At 43.4% G+C, this 23,986-nt stretch overlaps 1 protein-coding gene across 1 annotated transcript; it reads right to left on the minus strand.

Annotated features, from left to right (window-relative positions):
- Nucleotides 1-12,053: 12,053 nt before the first annotated feature.
- LOC121991030 (uncharacterized mitochondrial protein AtMg00810-like) lies at nt 12,054-12,521 on the minus strand. The gene has a single exon (XM_042545059.1). The coding sequence runs from the start codon at nt 12,519-12,521 to the stop codon at nt 12,054-12,056; it is 468 nt and encodes a 155-aa protein (XP_042400993.1).
- Between the last annotated feature and the right edge of the window lie 11,465 nt (nt 12,522-23,986).

Genomic DNA, 23,986 nt, shown 5'->3' on the forward strand with positions numbered 1-23,986 from the left:
GCTTCGACGCGGGCCAAGGACAAATCGCTCTGGCCCTGAGACACTGCTTCCTGAGCCTTCACGAGATCCGCTTGCAAGGATTGGAGAGTGGCTTGGCACGCTTCCCACTGAGCCCGTGTAGTTGTTTCTCGGGCAGCGGCCGCACTAGCCAGGGCCTGGGCGTCGGCCAGCCTCATCTGCAAGAGCTCTTGACCTTGCCGTAGAAGCGTCAACTCCTCTGATTGGGAGAGCAGCTCTGCCTCTTTGCCTTTCAGCTCAGAGACTGTCGCTTGACGACGATCCACCTCAGAAGCCAGGGAAGACTCACTTGTCTTCAAAGCCGCCTCCAGCTGCAGAAGTTTATCGAAGGCAGCATGGGAAATGGTCCGAGCAGAGGCCGCCGACTCCCCGATGGCACGCAAATAGGCATCCAAGCTTCCCAGAGAAGGCTCGGGAGGAGCGGAGGAAGCCGCAGGGTGCTCAAGTTCCTAAAGACGTGCCTTGAGTACCGCGTTCTGTCGCTGAAGATCGGCCGCACGTTGCACGACGCTCAGACTCGCGGAGCAGGTCTGTAAATAGCCAGAAGAAGAGAAAAGGGGGTTACGAAGACACATGGACACCAGGAAAAATAAGAGAAAAAGCTTACCGCCACCAGAGAACGAGCAATTTGATCAAACTCCCCCATAGGGGAACGACTCTCCCAGAACTGGTCACTGGCTGATTGCCATGAGATGGCCAGGTCCCCAAAGAAGTCGACCCTACCAAAGATAGGTGACGAATCAGCAGCGGGCGTGTAGGCCGGATCAGTCTCCGAAGGGAGCCGCCATGACGCTTCAAAGGCTGGGTCTGTAGAGGGCAGGTTCGGAAGCGGCATGGCTGGGCTCGAAGGCGCTATGAGAGGAGACGCGGAGGGCATCGGTAGGCCCAGGGGCTGGTCGCCAGAGGACGAAGGCGGGGCAGGGAACATACTCTGGATTGGCGCAGAAGCAGTTAGGTCCAACGGTGGGTCTGCCACCTCCGGATCAGAGGTCTTCTCCTGGACCAAGCTTGCCTCTTGGACCGAGCTCGTATCCAAGGACCTGGTGGGGGAAGAGATGTCCAGTACGCGTTGACGGCGAGGAGGTGGAGGAGAAGTTGCGGGGACTGGGGCAGTCCGTTTGCCCTTGCGCGTCAGGCGCAGCTTCATAGTCGGAGGAAGAGAAGACACTTGTTCTGCAGGCGATGGTTCAGCCGGAGGTTGGTCATAGGTGCAAGGCAGGGCTGAGTCCGCTGGATTAAGTGCAGGTGGCTCAACAAGCATCGGAGCCTCCTCCGCATCAGAAGCCCGGGGTTCCGAAAGCGGCGAACCGGAGGTGACGGCAGGAGCAGAGGGTAGACCCTGTGTTAGCTCTTCGTTCAGAGCTTGCAGAACGGCCACCGCAGGTGTCTCTTTGCTAGCAAAGGAACGGAGGATTGCGGCCACTGCAAAAATAAGAAGAAAAAGCACTTCAGTTAGCGAAGAGCAGTATACAAAGAGATAATGACTTACCGAAAGGAGCTCCAATTTCGGTAGGGACAGGACTAAGGCCAAAAACATGCAGGATGCCTTCCAGCATCAGCACAGACAGGCGAACCACAACACCTCTTAGCTTGTCCGCAGCTGCGGAGCAAGCAGGTTCATGGACATGCGAAGGGAAGTCCGAAGCGAGGAAAGAATGCCATTGAGAAGACCCCGTTAAGGGGGCAGGGGGCTTGAGGAAGAAAAAGCGTGACCTCCAGCCTTTATTGGAAGAAGGTAGGCCGTCAAAAAACTTAAGGCCTGGCTTGGCCTGAACATTGAATACCCCCGCCTCGGCTCGCCGGAAGGAATAAAAGTGATGGAATAGTCTGGCGGTCAAGGGGATTTAGTAAATGCGGCACAAGATGATGGTTCCGCAGACCGCTCGGAACACATTGGGGGCAAACTGAGAGATACCAATCCCGCAATACTGACTCAACTCAGAAAGAAAAGGATGTAGCGGGAAGCGAAGACTGCCTACGACCTGATCCTTAAAGACTGTGATAAACCCTTCGGGGGGAGAAGAAGGATGTTCGTCTGTCGAAGGAAGGCGAAACTCATATGCCGGGCCTACCCCCAGGTTGGATTGCAGTGCAGACAGGTCGTGGTGGTCTAAATCAGAAATGTAATGCGAATACTAGAGGGGGTCCTTACCATCCATGGCTGTGAGGAGCAAGCAGGCAAGGGGGATGAGGACAAGAAGGGTCACAGGTCAGGCGTAAGCAGGAAGACGAGGAGCTGCACTGCTAGAAACGGCCGCGAACGAAGGGAGGAGGAGGATGGCGAAGCGTCGGGGTAAGGAAGGCGGACTGCCTTTAGGGTTTATAAAGCCCATTCATTCCTAGAAAACATCGAGAGTTGAGCCGCATATCTTTTTGGGGCAACGTGCCTCAACGCCGTCGGATGGGAAATAAGCGTCGAAGGGTGCAAGAGGGGGTCAGATGCTGGCGTCAGGAGGCGTGCGCAGTAAAGGCGCCAGACAGGTGTCATCGCGAGAAGGAACGCATTAAATGTCGACAAGGCAAGGTAATCATGATGGGACGTGGCCTCAAAGAAAGAAGCATTCTTCGTGAAAGGCTCGAGGCTAGGCGGGAAGTTTCATGAAGCTGCAGAAGCTAAGCAATTTAAAAGGGCCGTAGGCAAGACGGGGCAGCGGAAGCAATTGTCAGACCAGAAAAGTAGCAAGCAGGTCTGCGGGGATGTTCCTCGACCGAGCAAGTAGCTCTGCATAGGTAGCCCTGATCCACGCGGCTTCCCAGGCGCGTCGCGAGAACTGCGGGGTCATCATAAGATGCAAGGGCGCGGTGGCCCAAGGGTGGAGTAAGGTTTTTACGCTCCCTCTCTTATTCTTAATTCTATACCATACGTGATGCAATTGCAGGAAGAAACACGACGTAAATGAGTAAGCCCAAAGCTAGCAATAGCTACCAGATTAACTAAAGCAAGAGGAGCGGCGCAGGCGGGACGGATGGAGGCGAAGAAGAGCGATGCATTTATGCCTTTGCCGCTTGGGAGTATGATTACTGGTCTCGGACCAGCGCCATCGCCACCGGTCGCGGACCGGAGTATGCTTACTGGTCTCGGACCAGCGCCATCGCCACCGGTCTCGGACCGGAGTATGCTTACTGGTCTCGGACCAGCGCCATCGCCACCGGTCTCGGACCGGAGTATTATTATTGGTCTCGGACCAGCGCCATCGCCACCGGTCTCAGACCGGAGTAGCCCCAGACTCTCGCCTCAGTGCAAGTTATAAGTGAGCTCTGCTCTCATGCCCAACGACCTTTCAGGTCGGCTCCCATGCGAGAATTAAAAGTGAGCCTTGTGTTCACGCCCAACGACCTTTTAGGTCGGTAGTCCCAGACTCTCGCCCCAGTGCGAGTTATAAGTGAGCTCTGCTCTCACGCCCAACGACCTTTCAGGTCGGCTCCCATGCGAGAATTAAAAGTGAGCCTCGTGCTCGCGCCCAACGACCTTTTAGGTCGGTAGCCCCAGACTCTCGCCCCAGTGCGAGTTATAAGTGAGCTCTGCTCTCACGCCCAACGACCTTTCAGGTCGGCTCCCATGCGAGAATTAAAAGTGAGCTCTGTTCTCACGCCCAACGACCTTTCAGGTCGGTAGCCCCAGACTCTCGCCTCAGTGCGAGTTATAAGTGAGCTCTGCTCTCACGCCCAACGACCTTTCAGGTCGGCTCCCATGCGAGAATTAAAAGTGAGCCTTGTGCTCACGCCCAACGACCTTTTAGGTCGGTAGCCCCAGACTCTCGCCCCAGTGCGAGTTATAAGTGAGCTCTTCTCTCACGCCCAACGACCTTTCAGGTCAGCTTCCATGCGAGATTCAAAAGTGAGCTCTGTCCTCACGCCCAATGACCTTTCAGGTCGGTCCCCCACGCGGGGATCAAAAAGCAACTCCTCTGCGAAAATCATAAGCGAGCTCGGTGCCTATACCTGACTACTTTTCTGAGGGATGTGCCTCACTTTGAGCGGAGCATTTTCTATAATCAGGTCAGCTACGTCTGGTTTTATGTTATGCAAATTACAAATATGCAGCAAATACGCAGGGCAAAGGATGCGGAGTGCCATCTACCCTACTCCTAGGATGTCAGTATTAACTGCATAATCAGGTTCTACATAATCATTACAATTTTAAGTCTTAAGCTCTATGTCGGTTTTGTTATCTCAAATTCACACATGAAAAAGAATCATGAAGCAATTCTTGACTCTTACATACGAAACAGTTTCTAAAAATGTTTGCTAGATGAAAATTGAGCAGGAGAACTTGGCCAAAAGGGGCCGGATGTACAAGCATTGCAGCACAATCCAATAAGAAGGCGATACAGCCAAGGCCACAAGCAGGAACGCCGTTTGGCAAAGGAGCCACTGAGACAACTATTCCCCAGGCCAGCTTTTACTCGGGGAAGGAATTGGCCCTGGGGAACGAACACTTCCACGTGAAGACCTGTCGAGAGATTCGGGGGCGTTCACAGCTCGAGCCAGCTCCGCGCGCAAAGATCTGATGACCGCTTGCTGCTGAGTGATAGTGCGTTGCTTATCTTCGAGGCCCGCGCGGAGGAGGGAGAGCTCCTGTTCATGCTCTCGACGCAACTGTTCCTGGAAACCAAGTTGGCGCTGCAGGCTAGCCTGGCACTGCTCCTTCCTCGTCTTCTCCACATCCACGTAGTACTTTGCAAGGCGATACTGGTCTTCCATGGAACGCAGAGCAGCTACCTGGCGATCTCGATCCTGAGACACGCGATTTAGCTCGCGCTCTCTCGAGACAAGTAGCGTGGTGAGTTCATTTACCAGCATTCGAGCGGGTGGTTGGTCAACTTCCTGAGAAGACGGAGGAGAATGCATCGTGTGGAGAAGCGGTTGGTGGAACGCGGGTAAGACAGCGTAAAAAAGAAGGGATGGCACGGAGAAGCGACCTTACGGCTCCTTATAAAGAGGAGTAGCAGCTAAGTCAAAGCAACTGCGTGGGCGCGGCGCCCCAAGCGGCTGGCGACGCAAGAAAGGAGGCATGGTATCCCAGGCGACGCGACACAAAAGTTGGTGCACGCAGAGATATGCTGAGGTCACAGAGATGTGCTGAGGCAGGAGCACGGAGATATGCTGAGGTCTCAGAGATATGCTGATGTCGTAGAGAGGTGCGAAGGTCTAGTCAGTCAGACTGTCGTCCTCCTTCGACTAGACTTGTGAGGGAGGCTTGTGATACGGTTGGTAATGGAGGGGCCCATGAGGAAAGGGTTGGAAAAGTCAAGGCTACGTGGCGGTCAAAAGTCAAGAGGACGTGGTGGTCAATAGTCAAGGTGATGTGGCAGTCAATGGTTAGGCTGACGGGGCGGTTAAAGGCGAGCAGGTGCGATAGTCAGAGGTCAGGCAGGCTGGTCGATCAAGGGGGCAAAGCAGTCGGAAGACGAGGGAAGATGTCAGGCGGAACACAGGTCACGGGTCGGCAGCGGCAGAGCTGGTCAGAAGCAGCCCGAGCTACAGACCTGCGGTTGAGGGCCAGGAAGTACAAAGCGCAGGATGCAGGTCGGGATCGGCAGAGCTAAGCAGAGGCAAAGAACTGGAAGTATAGGCCAATGGATCGGAAGCGGCAGAGCTGGTCAAAAGCAGCCCGAGCTACAGACCTGCGGTTGAGGGCCAGGAAGTACAAAGCGCAGGATGCAAGTCAGGATCGGCAGAGCTAAGCAGAGGCAAAGAACTGGAAGTATAGGCCAATGGGTCGGAAGTGGCAGAGCTGGTCAGAAGCAGCCCGAGCTACAGACCTGCGGTTCAGGGCCAGGAAGTACAAAGCGCAGGATGCAAGTCGGGATCGGCAGAGCTAAGCAGAGGCAAAGAACTGGAAGTATAGGCCAATGGGACAGAAGCGGCAGAGCTGGTCAGAAGCAGCCCGAGCTACAAACCTGCGGTTGAGGGCCAGGAAGTACAAAGCGCAGGATGCAAGTCGAGATCGGTAGAGCTAAGCAGAGGCAAAGAACTGGAAGTATAGGCCAATGGGTCGGAAGCGGCAGAGCTGGTCAGAAGCAGCCCGAGCTACAGACCTGCGGTTGAGGGCCAGGAAGTACAAAGCGCAGGATGCAGGTTGAAGAGTAGCATAGCTGTGTCTAGACAGCTAGGGCTGCAGGTCTGCGGGTTGGAGGCCTGGAAATGTGAACCACAGGTGCAGGCTGGTGCGGGAACACAATGGGTCGGAGGAGCTAAGTAATACGGGTGCGGAGAATCTCAACGGTCCGTCGATGGAAGTCATTACATATCAACAATGCGGGCGAAAACGGAGGTCCCTGAAACGAAAAGATGCCCTCATAACCAGTAATAGCCTGCCAGCTGTCCCCCACTACAAGACAAAATCCATGTACGAAGGCGGAGGTTCCTAAACGGAAAGATGCTTGCACGACAAATAGCAGCGCGACAGGTGTCTGGAACGAGGCGACAAAGCCCGGCGTCTAACGTTTTTCCTGACAGGATGGCAGGCTCCAAAAAGGGGAGGGCATAAAAGGCGAAAAACCCCGGGTATGCAGGTACGCGCACACACTCTCTCGTCACTTTTTTCGACAACTGTTTTTCCTTCTGTTTCTCTCTGTTCTTTCTGGGGAAAAAGGACCTGACTTGAGCGTCGGAGGGCCTGATCCGGGGACTTTTTCCCTGGATTTCGTTCTCTAACGTGGAGGGGGAGATCGTCTGAGTGTGCGCAGGGTCCTGTAGCAGCGTCAGCCACCCGTGGGAGCTGAATCATCTTCTACGACCTTCCGTCAACCATCGGGACACCTCGACCTGTAGGTCCCTTTGGAGGCCGGCAAGAGGGGAGGGGTGAATTGCCCTACAAAATAAAACAAAAACCCTTCTCGAATATTCAACTAACTTAAAAGAACTTGTAATTAAAAAAGCAGAGACTAATTAAAACAGAAAATAGACACAGAGGAATTACTTGGTTTGCAATCAGAGGATTGCTAATCCAAGGCAAAGAAAGCGCACTATCTGATTCTCCTCTGGGCGGAGTAGCCTCTTACAGCGTTGAACGTACAAGAAGAAAAGTAAAGCACACAGAAGTTGATTACAAGTTCGTCGTTCTGATTAATTGATTTGCTTCTGGACCAAGGCTATATTTATAGCCTTGGTCGGGGCGCCTGGAAGGCTTTATCCCCAACGTTCAGATCGAGTTTGACTCGATCTGGTCAAACTTCACCGGGCGCCCCGGACCCCAAAAGTCAACTCTGGTTGACTTTTTTCGTCCGGTCGCTCTGCTTCGGTTCAGCTCGTCTCGGTCCGGATCTTCTGTTCCGGCTCCACTAGCTTGGGTGATCTTGGCCATCCGGAATAGGGCTCACCCGAACCCATGTTCCGGCCTTCTCCTCGAGCAGCCTTCCTTCCCGGTTTCTCGTCCCTCGAACGCCGCGCACGTTCTTCTCGTCCACCGGTGTACTCTTCCGCGGACACCTCGTCCCTCGGACGCACCGAGCCCGTCGGCTCTTTCCCGTGCCGTCCTTCTCGCTAGCCGCGTCTTCCGCTCGACTTCCTGTGTTCCTAAGTTCCTGCACACTTAGACACAAGGGTTAAACAACGCAGGACCTAACTTAACTTGGTTTGATCACATCAAAACACCTCGGGGTTCCAACAATCTCCCCCTTTTTGATGTGAGCAACCCAAGTTAAGCTAGGGAAAAACAGATGCAATAAAAACAATTTATTTGTAATAGGGGTAATAAAAACAAGTTAAGATATTTCATAAAAAGTTTATCTACCTCCCCCTAGACTTAACATACTTCTCCCCCTTTGATCACATTAAAAATAGGGGTTCATTAAACAAGTCTAAGGTAAAAAAAAAATTTTAAGTGAATTTTCATAAAACTTTCTAAGGCAATTAATATTAATTTCTAAGGCAATGTTTCACAAGAGAATATTTAGTTTAAAAAAAATCTAAGTCAATATTCAGAATATCTTTTATTTAGTTTCATAAAAGATTTCTAAGGCAATTTTCAAAGGAAAATGTCTAAGCCAATATTCATAGAAAAATTTATAAGTTAATTTTAAAAAAATATCTAAGTCAATAATTTTCAGAAATTTTCTAAGTCAATTAAAAAATTATTTTAACTTTTTTTTTTTTTTAAATATTTTCTAACACAAATTGAATAACTCTTTTAAAGCATTAGGTAAATTAAATTAATGCTTTTTCAGTTAGTCAATTAAACTTTTCATTTCGATACTTGGCTTCCAGGTCGTGGCGAGGCACTAGGCCTTCTTGGTTATTGGAGCAATAACCACTTCCTTAGACAAAGCCTTATAATGAAATTAGTCGTTTAATTTCCTTGCTGAAAATGCTAAGTTAAATTAAACAGGTTTTTGGAACCCAGTAGAGGTTCCTACCTACAGGGTTAACCAAGTATTTCCTAGGTACATAGATTTTTGATATATTTTTAATTTGACTTTGATGAAATCTATAATACCAATTTAAACCTCTATAATTTCTAAAAGTAGAAATATTTGAACTTTTATATTTTTTCAATCTTTCTATTTCTTCTTTTAGTTTTTCATTGTGAATTTTCAATTTATCAAAATCCTCTATTAGACATGATTTTGCTAAAATTCCTTTTGTTTCCAAAATTTCATTTTTTAATTTGGCATTTTCTTTTTCTAATTTATACATGGATTTAGTCATTGCCTTAATGCCAGAGTAAAGTTGATTAGGGGGTAAGAGGCATACCTCACTTACCATGTCAGACTTAAAGCCTGAATCTCCCCCTGCTTCGCTGCCTTCATCCGAGGTCGCTCCCTCTTCATCGTTGCTCGATTCTGATATACTTTGTCCATCGTAGCTTGCCATCAGTGCTATCCCGGCGTATTCTTGAGCTTCTGATTCAGATGAAGAAGTGTCATCCCAAGTTGCTTTTAGGTTGTGTTTCTTGGGAGACTTCCTTTTGTCCTTTTTGAGTTCTGGGCAGTCTTCTCTTATGTGTCCTTCCTTCTGATACTGGTAGCATCGCACCTTTCTTCCTCCTTTTTGATTCTTTTTATTCTGCATTTTAAATTTATTAGACCTAAAGAATTTTTTAAAATTTCTTACCATGTGCGCTTCTTGATCGTCTTCGGAGTCTGACTCGAGTTCATCCTTCTGAGTTGTGTTCAGCGCTATAGTCTGGGTTGTATCCTTTGTCGTTCCTGCACATCTAGTTTCGTGTAATTCAAGAGTAGAAAAACATTCCTCTAATGTACTTACCTCCAGGTCCTTTGAGATGTAGTAGGCGTCGATGATTGACGTCCACTCTGGAGTTCTGGGAAAGGCGTTGAGTGCGTAGCGTAAGGCGTCCCTTCTAGCGGTTACCTTTTCACCGAGGTTCTCGAGACCAGTAACTAGTTCTTTTACCTTTGCATGTAGACCGGCTACTTTCTCACCTTTCTCCAAGCGGATGTTCATTAGTTTGTTTCGGAGGATGTCCCTTCTAGCGAGCTTCGCTTCAGATGTGCCTTCGTGGAGTTCTAGAAACTTATTCCAAAGTTCTTTAGCTGATGAGTAGCTTCCGATGCGGTTTACTTCCTGAGGCGGTAATACGCTTAGCAGGTGATGTTCCGCACGGCTGTTTGCTACGAACTCATTCTGCTCTTTTTTTGTCCAATTGCTTTCTTCTTTTTCTTCACCGTTCTGATTTGTTGGAGCTACAAAACCGTATTTCATAATGAAATAAATTTCAATCTCGGTTTTTAGAAATACCTCCATACGACGCTTCCAGTCTGTGAAGTTCCCCTCGAATTTTGGTGGAACGATGCTTGGTCCGGCCATCTTTGTTGCTTCGATCGGCGGTTAGTCCTCCTGAAGCGTCCTGGCTCTGATACCACTTGTAGGTCCCTTTGGAGGCCGGCAAGAGGGGAGGGGTGAATTGCCCTACAAAATAAAACAAAACCCTTCTCGGATATTCAACTAACTTAAAAGAACTTGTAATTAAAAAAGCAGAGACTAATTAAAACAGAAAATAGACACAGAGGAATTACTTGGTTTGCAATCAGAGGATTGCTAATCCAAGGCAAAGAAAGCGCACTATCTGATTCTCCTCTGGGCGGAGTAGCCTCTTACAGCGTTGAACGTACAAGAAGAAAAGTAAAGCACACAGAAGTTGATTACAAGTTCGTCGTTCTGATTAATTGATTTGCTTCTGGACCAAGGCTATATTTATAGCCTTGGTCGGGGCGCCTGGAAGGGTTCCGGGCGCCCTGGGGGGATAAAACTTTATCCCCCAACGTTCAGATCGAGTTTGACTCGATCTGGTCAAAAGCCACATTCCGGGCGCCCCGGATGGTTCCGGGCGCCCCGGACCCCAAAAGTCAACTCTGGTTGACTTTTTCCGTCCGGTCGCTCTGCTTCGATTCAGCTCGTCTCGGTCCGGATCTTCTGTTCCGGCTCCACTAGCTTGGGTGATCTTGGCCATCCGGAATAGGGCTCACCCGAACCCATGTTCCGGCCTTCTCCTCGAGCAGCCTTCCTTCCCGGTTTCTCGTCCCTCGAACGCCGCGCACGTTTTTCTCGTCCACCGGTGTACTCTTCCGCGGACACCTCGTCCCTCGGACGCACCGAGCCCGTCGGCTCTTTCCCGTGCCGTCCTTCTCGCTAGCCGCGTCTTCCGCTCGACTTCCTGTGTTCCTAAGTTCCTGCACACTTAGACACAAGGGTTAAACAACGCAGGACCTAACTTAACTTGGTTTGATCACATCAAAACACCTCGGGGTTCCAACACGACCGACCTCCGTCCGACTCAGCCTCCGGACAGGATCACCTACAATCTCCGGTAGATTGTTTGTCCAACAATAATATGTGTGGGCAACCTGAACATGATCAAAGAGATATGGACGTATCCCCTCCTATTTGGTGGATTCACAGAGTACCATGGTTTGAAACTTTGATAGGGTAAGGCTTTATAGTGGATTTTTGAAGTCAGTTGCTAGGCAAATTGTTGCAAGCATTTCCGGATCTACATGGTGGATGAACTAGGGGGGACGTCATCCACCTCCAGGATTATAAAAAAAAAAGGGAAGAATCTAAAGGTGGACCATGAATGAAGCAAGCCTTTGTGCTCACGAACAATTCGGATTTAGCACCGATCAACCTTGCTTCCTCAAAAGTGAGAATAGAAGTCAACCTTTCAGACGATAAGTGCTTATTTCATATGTGATTCATATTGTCTCAATTTTTAGTTTGGATGAGTGTTCTTTAAATATTATTATATTTCAAGTTTAACTTTGTTTGTCTAAAAAAAATGTTTTGTTAATTGATAATATTTTGCTTCAGTCGATTCACTTTACAAAGGAGTATACATCTCTATATATATTTGCATCATCTAGGCTAAAATAAGAATGATAATCATCTAGGCTAAAATAAGAAGGAAAATCAATGACAATAATTACACCATTAAAGTCTCCACGATTCTAGCCTAGATCTGCTCTAATTATTGATACACTAACACCCCCACCTCAAACTCAAGGTGGAATAGCAGAGACCAACTTGAGTTTGCGAAGTAAATGGTTAAACCGTCCAAGAAGATGAACTTTAGTGAAAAGATCAGTAGTTTGGTCTTCAGAAGAAATAGAGACAAGTTGTAAAGTTCCATGTTGGAAATGTTGTCGAACCAAATGACAGTCATTCTCAATGTGTTTGGTTTGTTAATGAAAGACATCAATATGAGCAATTTGAATAGCATTATGATTATCACAACGCAAAATATAGTAGGATCTTCAAGTAACTAATGGAGCCAAAGTAATTCAGAAGTAGTGTTTACAAGAGCTCGATATTCAGATTCTGTGTTAGATCAAGATGTGACTATTTACTTCTTACTATGCCATGAAATGATTGAGTCTCCCAAAAAAAATAGTAGCCAGTTGTAGAGCAACGATCAATAGGATTGCCAGCCCAATCAACGTCAGAATATCCAGACAAGGTTAATGAGGAATGAGCAGAAGAGTGGAGTCCATCAAAAAGCATGCCTTTGGCATACCGCAGGATAGGAAGAACTGTTGTAAAATGAATGGTTCGTGGAGCAAACATGAACTGGCTGACTATGTGCATAGCATAAGCAATATGAGGCAAGTCACCATAATGTAAACAAGACCACCAACAAGTTGTCCATATGAAGTAGAATCAGAAAGAGGTGTGACATCAAACGGAGTTAACTTAACATTGGTGTCCAATGGTGTAGAGATAGTAGATGAATCTGTGATTCCAGATATAGAAAGCAAATCAAATGTATGTTTCGCTTGAGACAAGTAGTAACCATCAGAATCAGAGGAGACTTCAAGACCAAGAAAATAGCTAAGAGAACCCAAGTCTTTCATCTCAAAATGTTGACTGAGATAGTTCTGTAACTTAGAAATCACCGAAGAATCATCACTTGTAAGAATCATATCATCCACATAAAGTAGCAAAAGAACAACTCTCTTGTTAGTACGACAAATAAATAAGGTGGAATCATGAGAACTGGAAGTAAAACCCAAGTGTGCATAGTGGAGCTGAATTTTGCAAACCATACATGAGGAGCTTCTTGCTTAAGACCATATAGAGCATGAAAAAGAAGACAAACTTTCTGTGGAGGATGAGAATACCCAGGTGGCGAATTCATGTAAACTTCTTCATCTAAATCTCCATTCAAAAAAACATTTTTAACATCCAAAAAGGCCAACGTCTAACTGCAGCAATAGCTAAAAGACTTCAAATAGAGGTCAACAAGCAACAATAGCAAATGCTTCTTCATGTCAATGCCATATTTTTTACTCTAACTTTTAGCAACTAAACCAGTTTTATAATGTTCAATAGAACCATCATAGTGAGTTTTGACCTTGTAGATCCATTTACATCCAACAGGAGTTTTACCCGGAGGAAGATCGACTAAATCGCAACGATGAGTTTTCTCTAAGGCGTGAAGTTCTTCAGACATTGCTTGCTGCCAGAGAGGATTAGTACTAGCCTCACGATAACAGTGAGGTTTGTGCAAAGAGACAATAGTAGAACAACAGTTATATTCTCTAGGGTGATGAGGAGTTTCTCTTACCCGATAGAGTGATGATGTGGAGGAACAGGATTTCTAAGGAGGTAGATTCTAGAGATGCAAGTGTGGAGGAGGGATTAGAAACAATAAGCTCATCAAAAAAATCTATAGTCATGGAAGGAAATAATTCTAGTGAAGAGTCAGTAAATAATTCTATTATGTTCCCAAAAGGTGACATCTCAAGCAATGCGTAGTCTGCCAGAAATAGGATCCCATCACTGATAGCCTTTGTGTTCTGTTCCATACCCAAGAAAACAGCAAAGATGAGCACAAGGTTCTAATTTAGTGTGTTCATGTGCATTAAGAAGGACAAAGAAAGTACAAGCAAAAACTTTGAGATTTAAGTAATCAGGTGCTTTACCTTATAGCTTCTCAAAAGAGATATATTTTGAAAAATTGGAGTAGGCAGACGATTAATAGTGTAAACAGAAGTAAAAGCAGCTTCTCCCCAAAAATTTTCAGGACAAGATGTAGAAAGGAGTTGAGCACGAACAGAATCTAATATATGATGGTGTTTGCACTCTGCTCGACCATTTTATTAGGAGGTATGGGGACAAGATCTCTGAAGAATGGTTCCTTGCTGTTTGAGAAACTGGAGAAGAATGGAATCTTCATACTCCATTGTATTGTCAGTAGGAAAAAAAATTATTGGACAAGAAAATTGAGTCTTAAGTTAATATAAGTTTGAGACAATTCAGATCTATGTTTGAGAAAATATATCCATGTAAACCTAGGATAGTCATCAATAAATAAAACATAACATCGACCATTCACAGTAGGAGTAGGAGCAGGACCCAAAATATCAGAGTGAATTAAACCAAAAGGAGGTCACAAATAGAGTTATTATTATTAAAAGACAAGGAAGATTGTTTCACTAATTGACATTGTAAACAATCAAAAGACTCAAATTTATTTAGCCCTAATGATCCACTACAAATCAAGGATCGTAGTTTGTTAGCAGATGGATGTCCTAGACGAAGGTGCCATTGGTATATCAAGGGGAAGGTTATAGAAGCAGAAATCATTCATGGTACAGGAATGTGAAGAGATGTGAGCTCAAATAATCTTCCCACCTTGTGTCCCGTTCCAAGAATCTGACCTATCTCATGGTCTTGGACCTGACAACCAAGAGGAGAAAAAAGAATAGTAAGACCACGATCACACAATTGACCAACAGATACTAAGTTTAAAGCTAAATCAGGAACAAAATAAGTATCGAGAAGAGAAAGGGTTGAAGTATTAGCTGTTCCAGTATGAGCAATGGACATACAACTACCATTAGTACTTTGGATAGACGGAAGAGAACTAGTAGGAGTTGGTTTAGACAATAGAGAAAATTGAGAAGTCATATGATTACAACAAGCAGAATCAATGAGCCAAGAATTACCTGGAGTGACCGATAAGGCAGCGGAGGATGGAGAGTAGGAAGGCATCACTTGTTTAAGAATAGCTTCCAGATCACTAACAGTAACAAAGGGAGAAGAGGACTTATTAGAGGGAGCAGCAGCAACAACAACGAAAGAACCAGACTTCAAAGAATACTTGGACTTTGTCTAATCTCCTTTAGGGTGAGATGGATGAGTTGACTAATTTTCCAAATATGACCATGTTTATGACAATATCTGCACTCAACAGTTGGACAATTAGCAAACATATGGTCAGAGTTGCGACAGTTCTTATAGAAGAAGGAGCGTAACGTTGAATGGGGCTGAGTGATGGCAAGAGCAACTTCTGATGAATGAGGCTTGACTAAAAAAAGATGAGTTTCCTCAAACAAAATTTCTTTAACAGCAATATCCAAGGTGGGCAGTGGATCACGATGTAGCAGAGCAGCATGTACTGATTCATAATCAGGACGAAGAGCCATAAGAACTTGGATAAGGCGGAGATGATCATCAATGATTTTGGCTTGAGTCAACTGATTCCATATTGGTTGAATAATGGTAAGAAAGTCATTAACTGATTGTCCTGATTCTTGATTGAGGTATTAAGAGTGGTGAGCAGTTGGTAATAATGTTCCAGACCAGTAGTTTTGTACTGATTCGTCAAGAAATCCCAAATATCCTTTGTAGTATCAAAGTCAGCAAACTGAATATGAATTGATGAAATAGAGGTGTTGCAAAACCAAGTAATAATTTGATGATTTTAGTTATCCCAATCCTCAAGACGTTCAACATACTTAACATCATTTTCATTTGTATCACGATTTTGTTTGACAATATAACCAATAATAATACGCCAGAGTTTTCCCAATTAAAAAACTTTTAATGCGTTGAGGCCACAATGTATAATTAGAACGATTCAAAATAGTACCAATAGGGCGAAAATTTTCAGATTTATACATATCAATTAGCCCAAAATAAGAACTAGACATAGGCACAGATAACTTCTAATGAATCAGAGTGAACTAGAAATAAATCTACTAACCAAAGCAACCAATCAGGTCACAAATCAATTGTGACAACGGAGATAGGAACAGGCAAAAAACTGATTGAAATAATCTTGAGTGAACTAAGGCAGAAGATAATTAACAGCACGCAGATTTAATTTGCAAGACTCTGATACCATATTAATTGATAATGTTTTCCTTCAGTCGATTCACTTTACAAAGGAGTATACATCTCTATATATTTACATCATCTAGGCTAAAATAAGAAGGAAAATCAATGACAATAATTACACCATTAAAGTCTGCATGATTCTAGCCTAGATCTTCTCTAATTATTGATACACTACCATGTTTAATGTTCAATAAATCTCTCCCTCCCTACAAAGAAATCCCTAAATAATGCACAAGGTCATCCTTTATAATGTGCTAAGAAGCCCTCGGGGGTGTCTCCGGGGGCATGGTGCCATGGTAAGACATCTAGGTTGTCTTCCAAACAACCGCGGTTCGAACCCCAGCTACGGCGTATTTGCAGGAATTTTTCCTCCAAATGGGGGGGGGGGGGTGTAATCAAAGGATGTTGGGCTTCTGGGTTGGCCGCCATGTGCGCTTCCCGATTTATCCTGGTGGCCGCTGGGAAATTTCCGTGGGACCGGGCAGGTCACCCCAGGCTCGACGTTACCCAGCTAGGTTAATCAGTTTTTAAAAAGCCCTCGGAGGTGACCGTGTGGGACCGTTGGAGTGGCGGATTCTACCTTTTACTATCATATCATAAGAAGCCCTTGGGGTATAATGCGATGGCAAATAGAAAGGCTGCAATAAGGGTTCAATCCTCACATTGGGCATTTTCAAATGCATGTAGTGCTTGAACTACTGGTGATTTTGTGCCACCTTCTCGGATTTATCTAGTGTCAGTCTGTGGGGTTGAGTTGTCCATCTCTAGAATTAATCGGAGTGTAAGAGTTGGATCCTAGGATTACCAATCATTTTAAAACAAAAAAAAAACAAAAAAATCTTGTGAGAATTCTATATCGAATCCACCTAGACTAGACACTTCAATTTCCAAATTTTAATAGTCGACAAGATTTTCACAGTCGGAGAATGAAGCCTGCACTAATAAATCCAAGGGCTAACAATGCTATCAAAAATATAAGAATCCTATAACTAATGATTATAAAGATAATATTTCAAGATAAAAAAAATTAAAAATCAATTTCAATTATTGATAATTTATCATGTTTGGGCTATATCATATTTATCATTATTTCTAATTTATTATTGCTATATTTATCATAATATTTTACCATATTTATTATAATATATTCTATATATTATTTTTTAACAATTTGTATAAATAGACTGATCAAAGAAAGCAATTATTTTTCTACATATTTTTCATTTTCTCTTTATTCTTTGTTATTAGGGTAATCCATTAATGCTAGAGATGACCAGTCCGGTTCCATGAAAGTTTTCTATCGGTCACTCAAGTAAATCTGAGAAGAGTAGATGAGTCCTAACAAACGACCCAGAATCACTAGTGGTTCAAACTCCATTATCGTATGAGGCGTTGTGTGTGAGATTTAATCTGTCGCAGAAATTTTTTATCGACTACCTAAGTAAATTCAAGAAGCACATATGGGTCCTAACGGCTGGCCTAACATCATGAATGGTTCAAATTCCGTTATTCTATGAGGTGTCGTGTGTGAGATTTAAATCGTCATTGCATGAGAGATTGTCCCATCTCTTCGTATCATACTCCGAAACTCGTTTCTCATTGTTCTTGTTCTCTATCTTTATATTTGAAGGATTTTGTATGCTGCCTGATGCACCGTGCACGACTAAGTGTATGGGGCACCTGGAAGAATTTCTAGTGCCTAGAAGGAGTGCACTTTTAGCCTCCTGGATCACTTCTAGGCACCCTGCACACGCACTCATGCATGGAAGTCACACACGGGAGTCCGACAACATAACACTCTCTATATTTGAATATGATAATAGCCCCGAAATCTACGCCCGAACACCCATCTCTTCCACTTCTACTTCTATGTACCTTTTTAAATTTTTTTCGTCTACCACTGCTGATGTCGGTCATCTCCTTTTCATGCGTTGAGGTTTTGTTCTTCTTCTATTTTTCCCCTTTTTATTTGTTCCCATCTTCTTATCATTATAGCAACATCAGAAATAGTTGTTGCTCAATTTCAGCATCAAAATTCTAGCTCAGATACTTTCTACCTTCTTTTTTTTTTTCAGCAACATCCGACATCTTCCAGTCGGCATCTAGGGTTTTGTTCTTCTTGAGGTGAACACCAACATCTCCTCTTCTTTTTCCAGTCAACAGTAGCAAATATTATTATTGCTATTATTGATCGTAGCAAGCGCTGCCATTCCCTATCGCTCACTACCGAAGCCACGGGCGAGAACCAGCCTGATGTGCATCGGTTATATATGTTTCTAGGCATTATTTGAGGTATATCTAATTGTATTTCATAAGTATAATATATGTTTGTTGAACCTTATTTCATTATTATGTCATACTTCCATTATATTTATTTAAAGATATGCTTTTTCCTTATTTTCATTGATAAAACTCATTTTAAAGTAAAATGGAGCAAAAATGGAGTGAATTAGGCACCAGAGCAAATCAGCAACCAGGCCCGTGCCAAGAGTCATGGTTGTGTGCCTCCTCTAGAGCAAACCCAGTGTAGACAGTGCCAATAGACACATCCATGCCTCTCCTCCAGCGATTTACATGGGCAGGTTGTGCCAAATGGCACGAACTTGCCATCGTCTCCAACAAGAAGCACTGTCGTGTCATGCCAATAGGAACGATCATGCCTCCCCATTCCAAAGAGTGACATAGCCCAGCCGTCCCATAAGACAAGGTCACGCCGCTTTGGGTCGTGGCACACACGCCACAACCATGCCCCTTGGCATGGTCATGTGGTGAAGAAAGCAAGGGGGTCATGCCCCGCTATAAAAAGGGGGGTTTCTCCACTTTTCACTTATCTTTGGTTTGGAGGCTTCATCCCTCTCCTTGGAGAAGGGTTTTACCCCTAGGGAGAAATCCTAGAGCTCTTCTTCTTCATGATCCGTCCATCTCTGAAGTAAGGGAACACCTCCTCCCCTTTCTAGGATGTAGACAGTAGTTTTTTATTCTTGATTGATATATAAACTATGTATGTTTCATTTCCTTGTTCAATGAAGTATTTATATCATGTTCAATGTATATTGTGTCTTTTAAGTATTTGATGAAATGTGTGAATGTTGTAAAATTTAGATGTAAGAGATTAGTCACCATGTAGAGGAGGTACTTTGGATCATATGACCAGGGAGCCCAGTGATAGAGGATATCCCTTTAATCAAACTTTTCAGATTATCACCTTGAATTGGGGGCTAATCCTCCACAAGGGATATTATCTAACTAAGAGCTTAATGAGTTTACACTAATTTAATGTTAGGAAGTGACTTGTGTAATATAGCGATTGTATGATCGGGGGATCCTTGGGTATCCCTTTAACTAGACTTCTATGTTACCTCTTCTACTAAGTAACATTGAATGAAAATAATGTAAACATTCTAGTGTAGCTTTTAATCCTCGTTAGAAAGTAATTGAAATAACTCTAGTGATTATATGGTCAGGGGCCTTTAGTGATAAAGGGTATTGTGGGTGCATTAAGTTAGGTCAAATATGATCATGGTTTTGTGTATGTGTCAAAAAGTTTAAGTTAGATTTCATATGGATTTGATTTATGTGTTTGAGTCATGTAAGACTTGGTGAACTACACATGAGAAACTTGGTGTGACCAAGTTTGGTAAGTGCATCCTATGGCTCAGGTCCTTGAGATCGATTGAGGATGGTGCATCCAAGGGACTGCCAGATGAAGACTAAAGGAGTTGTTGGATCGAGAAGCGCTAGAGGGAGGGGGGGGGGAGTGAATAGCGCTCGTGGCTTTCACAATCGATTAAGTAAAACTACCGAGTTATAACGCAGCGGAAATAGTAAAATGCACAAGCACACAGAAGACACGAGAAGTTACTTCGTTCGGAGCCTATCTCGACTCCTACTCGAAGGCCCGCGGTCGCTGACCGCTTTCGGTGGGCAACAACTATAGTTCGTAAAAACTATTACAAATTAAGTGCAATTCAAAGCGGTAATACTAAAAATTATACCGACAACAAAAGACTAAATCTGAGGCTCCAAGTTGTCAGCGTTGAGTTGAGGCTTTGTCGGAATGTCTCGTTAGCAGCAGGTTGCAGAAAGATTGCTTATGCGAAGTTATGGAGAGCTGATATTCGAAGTCCCCTTATAAACAGTGCTGGAGGCGCCTCCAGGCCGCCGAGTCGCACGGGTGGATCAGCGCAAACCTGGTCGCACCTCATCCCTCTGAAGGTGCCTCCAAGCTGCTCCAAGGCGCCTCCAACGCCTGGTCCAAGGCGCCTCCAGCTTCCTCCGAGGCGCCTCTAACTCCTCTGAACAACTGGCTTCGGCTAGCACCTGAGGCGCCTCCAAGCCCCATGGAGGTGCCTCGGACACTGTTCATCCGAGGTTTGAGTTGCTCTTTTGTTCCTGCAAATTGTGTTAGTCCCAAACACAAAACCTGTAAAACAAAGTTAGCACAGAAATAATATTATAGATAAACTTGACAGTCGTCGGACTGTCCAGGTCTGACTTCGAATTTCTGACCGGAAACCCTAAGTCGACCCGACGCCTACTGTTCCCTCTACGGGGAACGCATCCTCACCTACTCCACTCAGGAGATTTACCTGTTGCCAGTGCGATCCTCCAGACCGACTGGACTTTTGCTCGGTACTCGATGCTTCTGGACTTTCTCCTGGACGTCCGCTTCCCGGCTGGTCCAGTCTTTCACCTGGTTCGCGATGCCAGGACTTTCCACCTAGGGTTACCCCCACCTAGGACTTTTTCCTGAAGCACTCGACCCACCAAGACTTTTCGCATAGGGTTACCACCCCCTATGACCTAGGGTTACCACCCCCTAGGGTTTTCCTCCACCTAGGGTTACCACCCCCTAGGGTTTTCCTTCACCTAGGGTTACCACCCCCTAGGACCTAAGGTTACCGCCCCTTAGGTTTTTCACCCTGCCTAACCGCAGTTAGGACTTTTCCTGAAACCTCATTTAGCACATTAGATAACACTACAACTTAACTTTGAACCCTTTGCCATAATCAAAACTCAGGTTCGATCATCTAGTGCTCACCGCACCAACAGGAGTGGGCCAAGGGAGGTGGACTTTAAGGCAACGTGAAGGATGATACAGAGAGGAGCTGCGGATTCAAGTGCATCTTAGGGACGAAGTCAAAGAAGGCTTCAATGGCAACTCCAGAGAGGATGAATGTGAGTGAATGCAAGGGATTAGTCGAATGGTACTGAGGCCAGTCGACTGATCCAAATGTACGAGAGAACAGAATGATTTTATACCTAACAGTTGTCAAGACTAGTCGACTGGTACTAACACTAATCAATTGGTAGAAATCCGTTAGCAGAATACCATATTTTGCGGAGTACCATTGGCTGTGTCCAACTACTACACTAGTTAACTGGTGTATAAACTAGTCAACTTGTGTAGGAAATGAGTTGTCTTGTGATTAATTCTTTTCACTCTATTTAAAGGAGTTTTGAAGGATGAAGGGGGTTACTGATTCTTATTGAATACTCCTAAGTGTTTGCCCTCAAGCTTCCAAGCCTATTCTCTTCCTCCTAAACCTAAGTCTCTATCTTGTAAAGAGGAAAAGAGCTTTGTGAGAGGTTATGCTCTACCAAAAAGGAGTAAGTTTTAGCTGAAGATTGTCGGAGACTAATCCACCAACGGATATGATTTATCCACCTCAAGAACAAGCCACGAAATAAGAACAAGTTATTTCCGAACCACGTTAAGTTAACATGTTAGAGTTTACATTCCTTTCTTCTTACATATTGCTTTTAGTATTTCAACTACGTAAACTAATATCTTGTAGGGAGATAATCAAATTCGGGTAATCGATTATTCAACCCCTTCTAGCCGGGTTACGATTTCCAACAAGTGGTATTAGACCGAGGTCACCCTCCAATAATTAATATGAAAAATATTTGCAACAAATTCAATATTGGTTGCAAAATCTGATAAATTCTGGATTTGTTGCAAAATTTGCAATGATAATTTTTTTATTTCAAAATTGTGATGAAGGAATTATTCGTTGCTAAATTTGTAACAAATATTTATTTTCGTCACCAAATTGTAACAAATTTAGCGATAAAATAGTCTTTGTTGTTGATTTGCGATAAAAAAATTTTCGTTGGTAAATTAGTTGCTAAGTAGCAACATTTTATATTTTTGTCACAAAACTTGTCACAAATTTGGGAAAAAAAATTGTCCCAAATGTTTGTCCGTAAATAACTAATTTTTTGTAATGTAACCTTATAGTCAGAATCATATAATTGACTGATGCTAAGTAAATTAAATTTAAAATTTTCAACAAGTAATACTTTACAAATAATGAAATCATATTTGACTTCAATGTTACATATTTCAATTACCTTCAGTTTACAATTGTTTCTAAAGTCAACTATTTCTAAGCTCTTGTGTTTTAATTCAGTGAATTTGATGTGATCCCCAGTCATATAATTGGAACAACTACTATCCTATATCCATTTAGATTCCTCGTTGGAACCTTTGAAAATGGGTATTGATCCGTGACTTGATTTATACTCAGACTCATCTTCTTAATATGAGTCTCTTTTTGACTCGGGTCCGACTACCATCAGTGCGAGGTAGCTAAGAAGTCTAGCTTTTGGTATAAACATTTATCTAAGAATCACATTGGTCAAATGTCTACATTTATGATAAATGTAGTTGTTCAATTAATTTATATTGTAGATAACATGGTGTGTGGTGTCACACACAGAAGATCATGTTATCAGTACCTTATAAATTATAAACAGTAGCTCACGACCATGATGGAAAGGAACAAACCATTGGAAGGTCGTAGTGTAATTAGATGTTAGTTTATCTTAACTATATAATTACACTAGTACACTAAAAGTGTATTGAGTAGGACCATTAGAGGTCATTTCATTTATACTGACTTTATAAAGGAATAAAGACCTCAGTTATTATGGAAGTGTGTGCTCTTAATCCTAATATAATAACAAACACATATATTTGATATTTATTTATTTAATTTATCAATAGGTGAGATTTAGTTCGATGAATCAATAAGCCCGATAAGTTGGGAAATGATATCACTTATAGTGTGTGTTGTTGATTATAGAAGGAAACTGTGTCCTAGTAATCTAGGTTGAGAATATTTCCAAGAGGAGCTCATAAGGATTGTCATGTTAAACCCTGCAGGTGGAGTTAGTCCGACATGACGATGAAGTTGAGTGGTACTACTCTTAGAGCTAGATATTAATTAAGTGAGTTGTCAGTAACTTACTTAATTAGTGGATATTTGTTATCTTAAACACAGGGAGACTAACACACTCATGATAAGAAGGAGCCCAAAATGTAATTTGGGATTGGTGCGGTAGTTCAATAATAGTTCTCTAGTGGAATGAATTATTATTGATAAAATTAAGTTGTGTGTTCGGGGCGAGCACGGGATGCTTAATTTTATCGAAAGACCAAAACCAATTCCTCCTCTCGGTCCCTATCGTAGCCTCTAGTATATAAAGATTTATACCCACCGCATACCCACCTTCTTACCCATCCAATGGGGCCGACCAAGCTAGCTTGGAACCCAAGCTAGGGCCGGCCAAGACCAAGTGGATGAGCCATGTAGGTGGCCGGCCAAAGCTTGGGTCCCAAGCTTAGGTGGCCGACCACTAGAATATTAAAAAGGATTTTTTTATTAAAATTATTTCTTATGTGGATATCATGGTTTTAAAAGAGAGTTTAAAAATTAAAAATTTCCTTTTATAGCTTTCTACAAAAGATTAAGAGAAGAGATTAATCTCTTTCCTTATTTGTAGATTAAAAGGATGGTTTTAATTTTTGGTAAAAACTTTCTTTATTTGTAAATCATCTACATGTTTAAAAGAGAGTTTAAAATTTGAAATCTTTCCTTATTTGTTGATTAAAAGGTGGATTTTAAATTTTAAGAAAACTTTCCTTTTTAACCATGTTCATGTTTTAAAAGAGAGTTTAAAAATTAAATATTCTCTTTTATAAGTTTCTACAAGAGATTAAGAAAAGATTTGATATCTTTCCTTATTTGTAGATTAAAAGAGATTTTAATTTTTAGAGATAACTTTCTTTTTATTCACATGTTTAAAAGAAAGATTTTAATTTATAAAATTTCCTTTTTATTAACCAATCATGAAGGGATGAAAATTATTGGAGAAATTTTTATAAATTTCTAGAAACAAATTAGGAAGTTTTAATTTTTGTTTTAATTAAAACTCTCCGTGTTTTGGGGAAAGTGGTGGCCGACCATTGCAATTAAAAAAAAAAGAAAATTGTTTTAATTAAAATAATTTTTATTTTTCAAGGCAAAGGAATTAAGGAAATTTTTTATTTAAACTTCCTTATTTGCCAAGACCAAGGATTATAAAAGAGGGGGTAGAG

This window comes from Zingiber officinale, chromosome 6B (assembly GCF_018446385.1).
Source record: "Zingiber officinale cultivar Zhangliang chromosome 6B, Zo_v1.1, whole genome shotgun sequence".
Classification (NCBI taxonomy): Eukaryota; Viridiplantae; Streptophyta; class Magnoliopsida; order Zingiberales; family Zingiberaceae; genus Zingiber; species Zingiber officinale.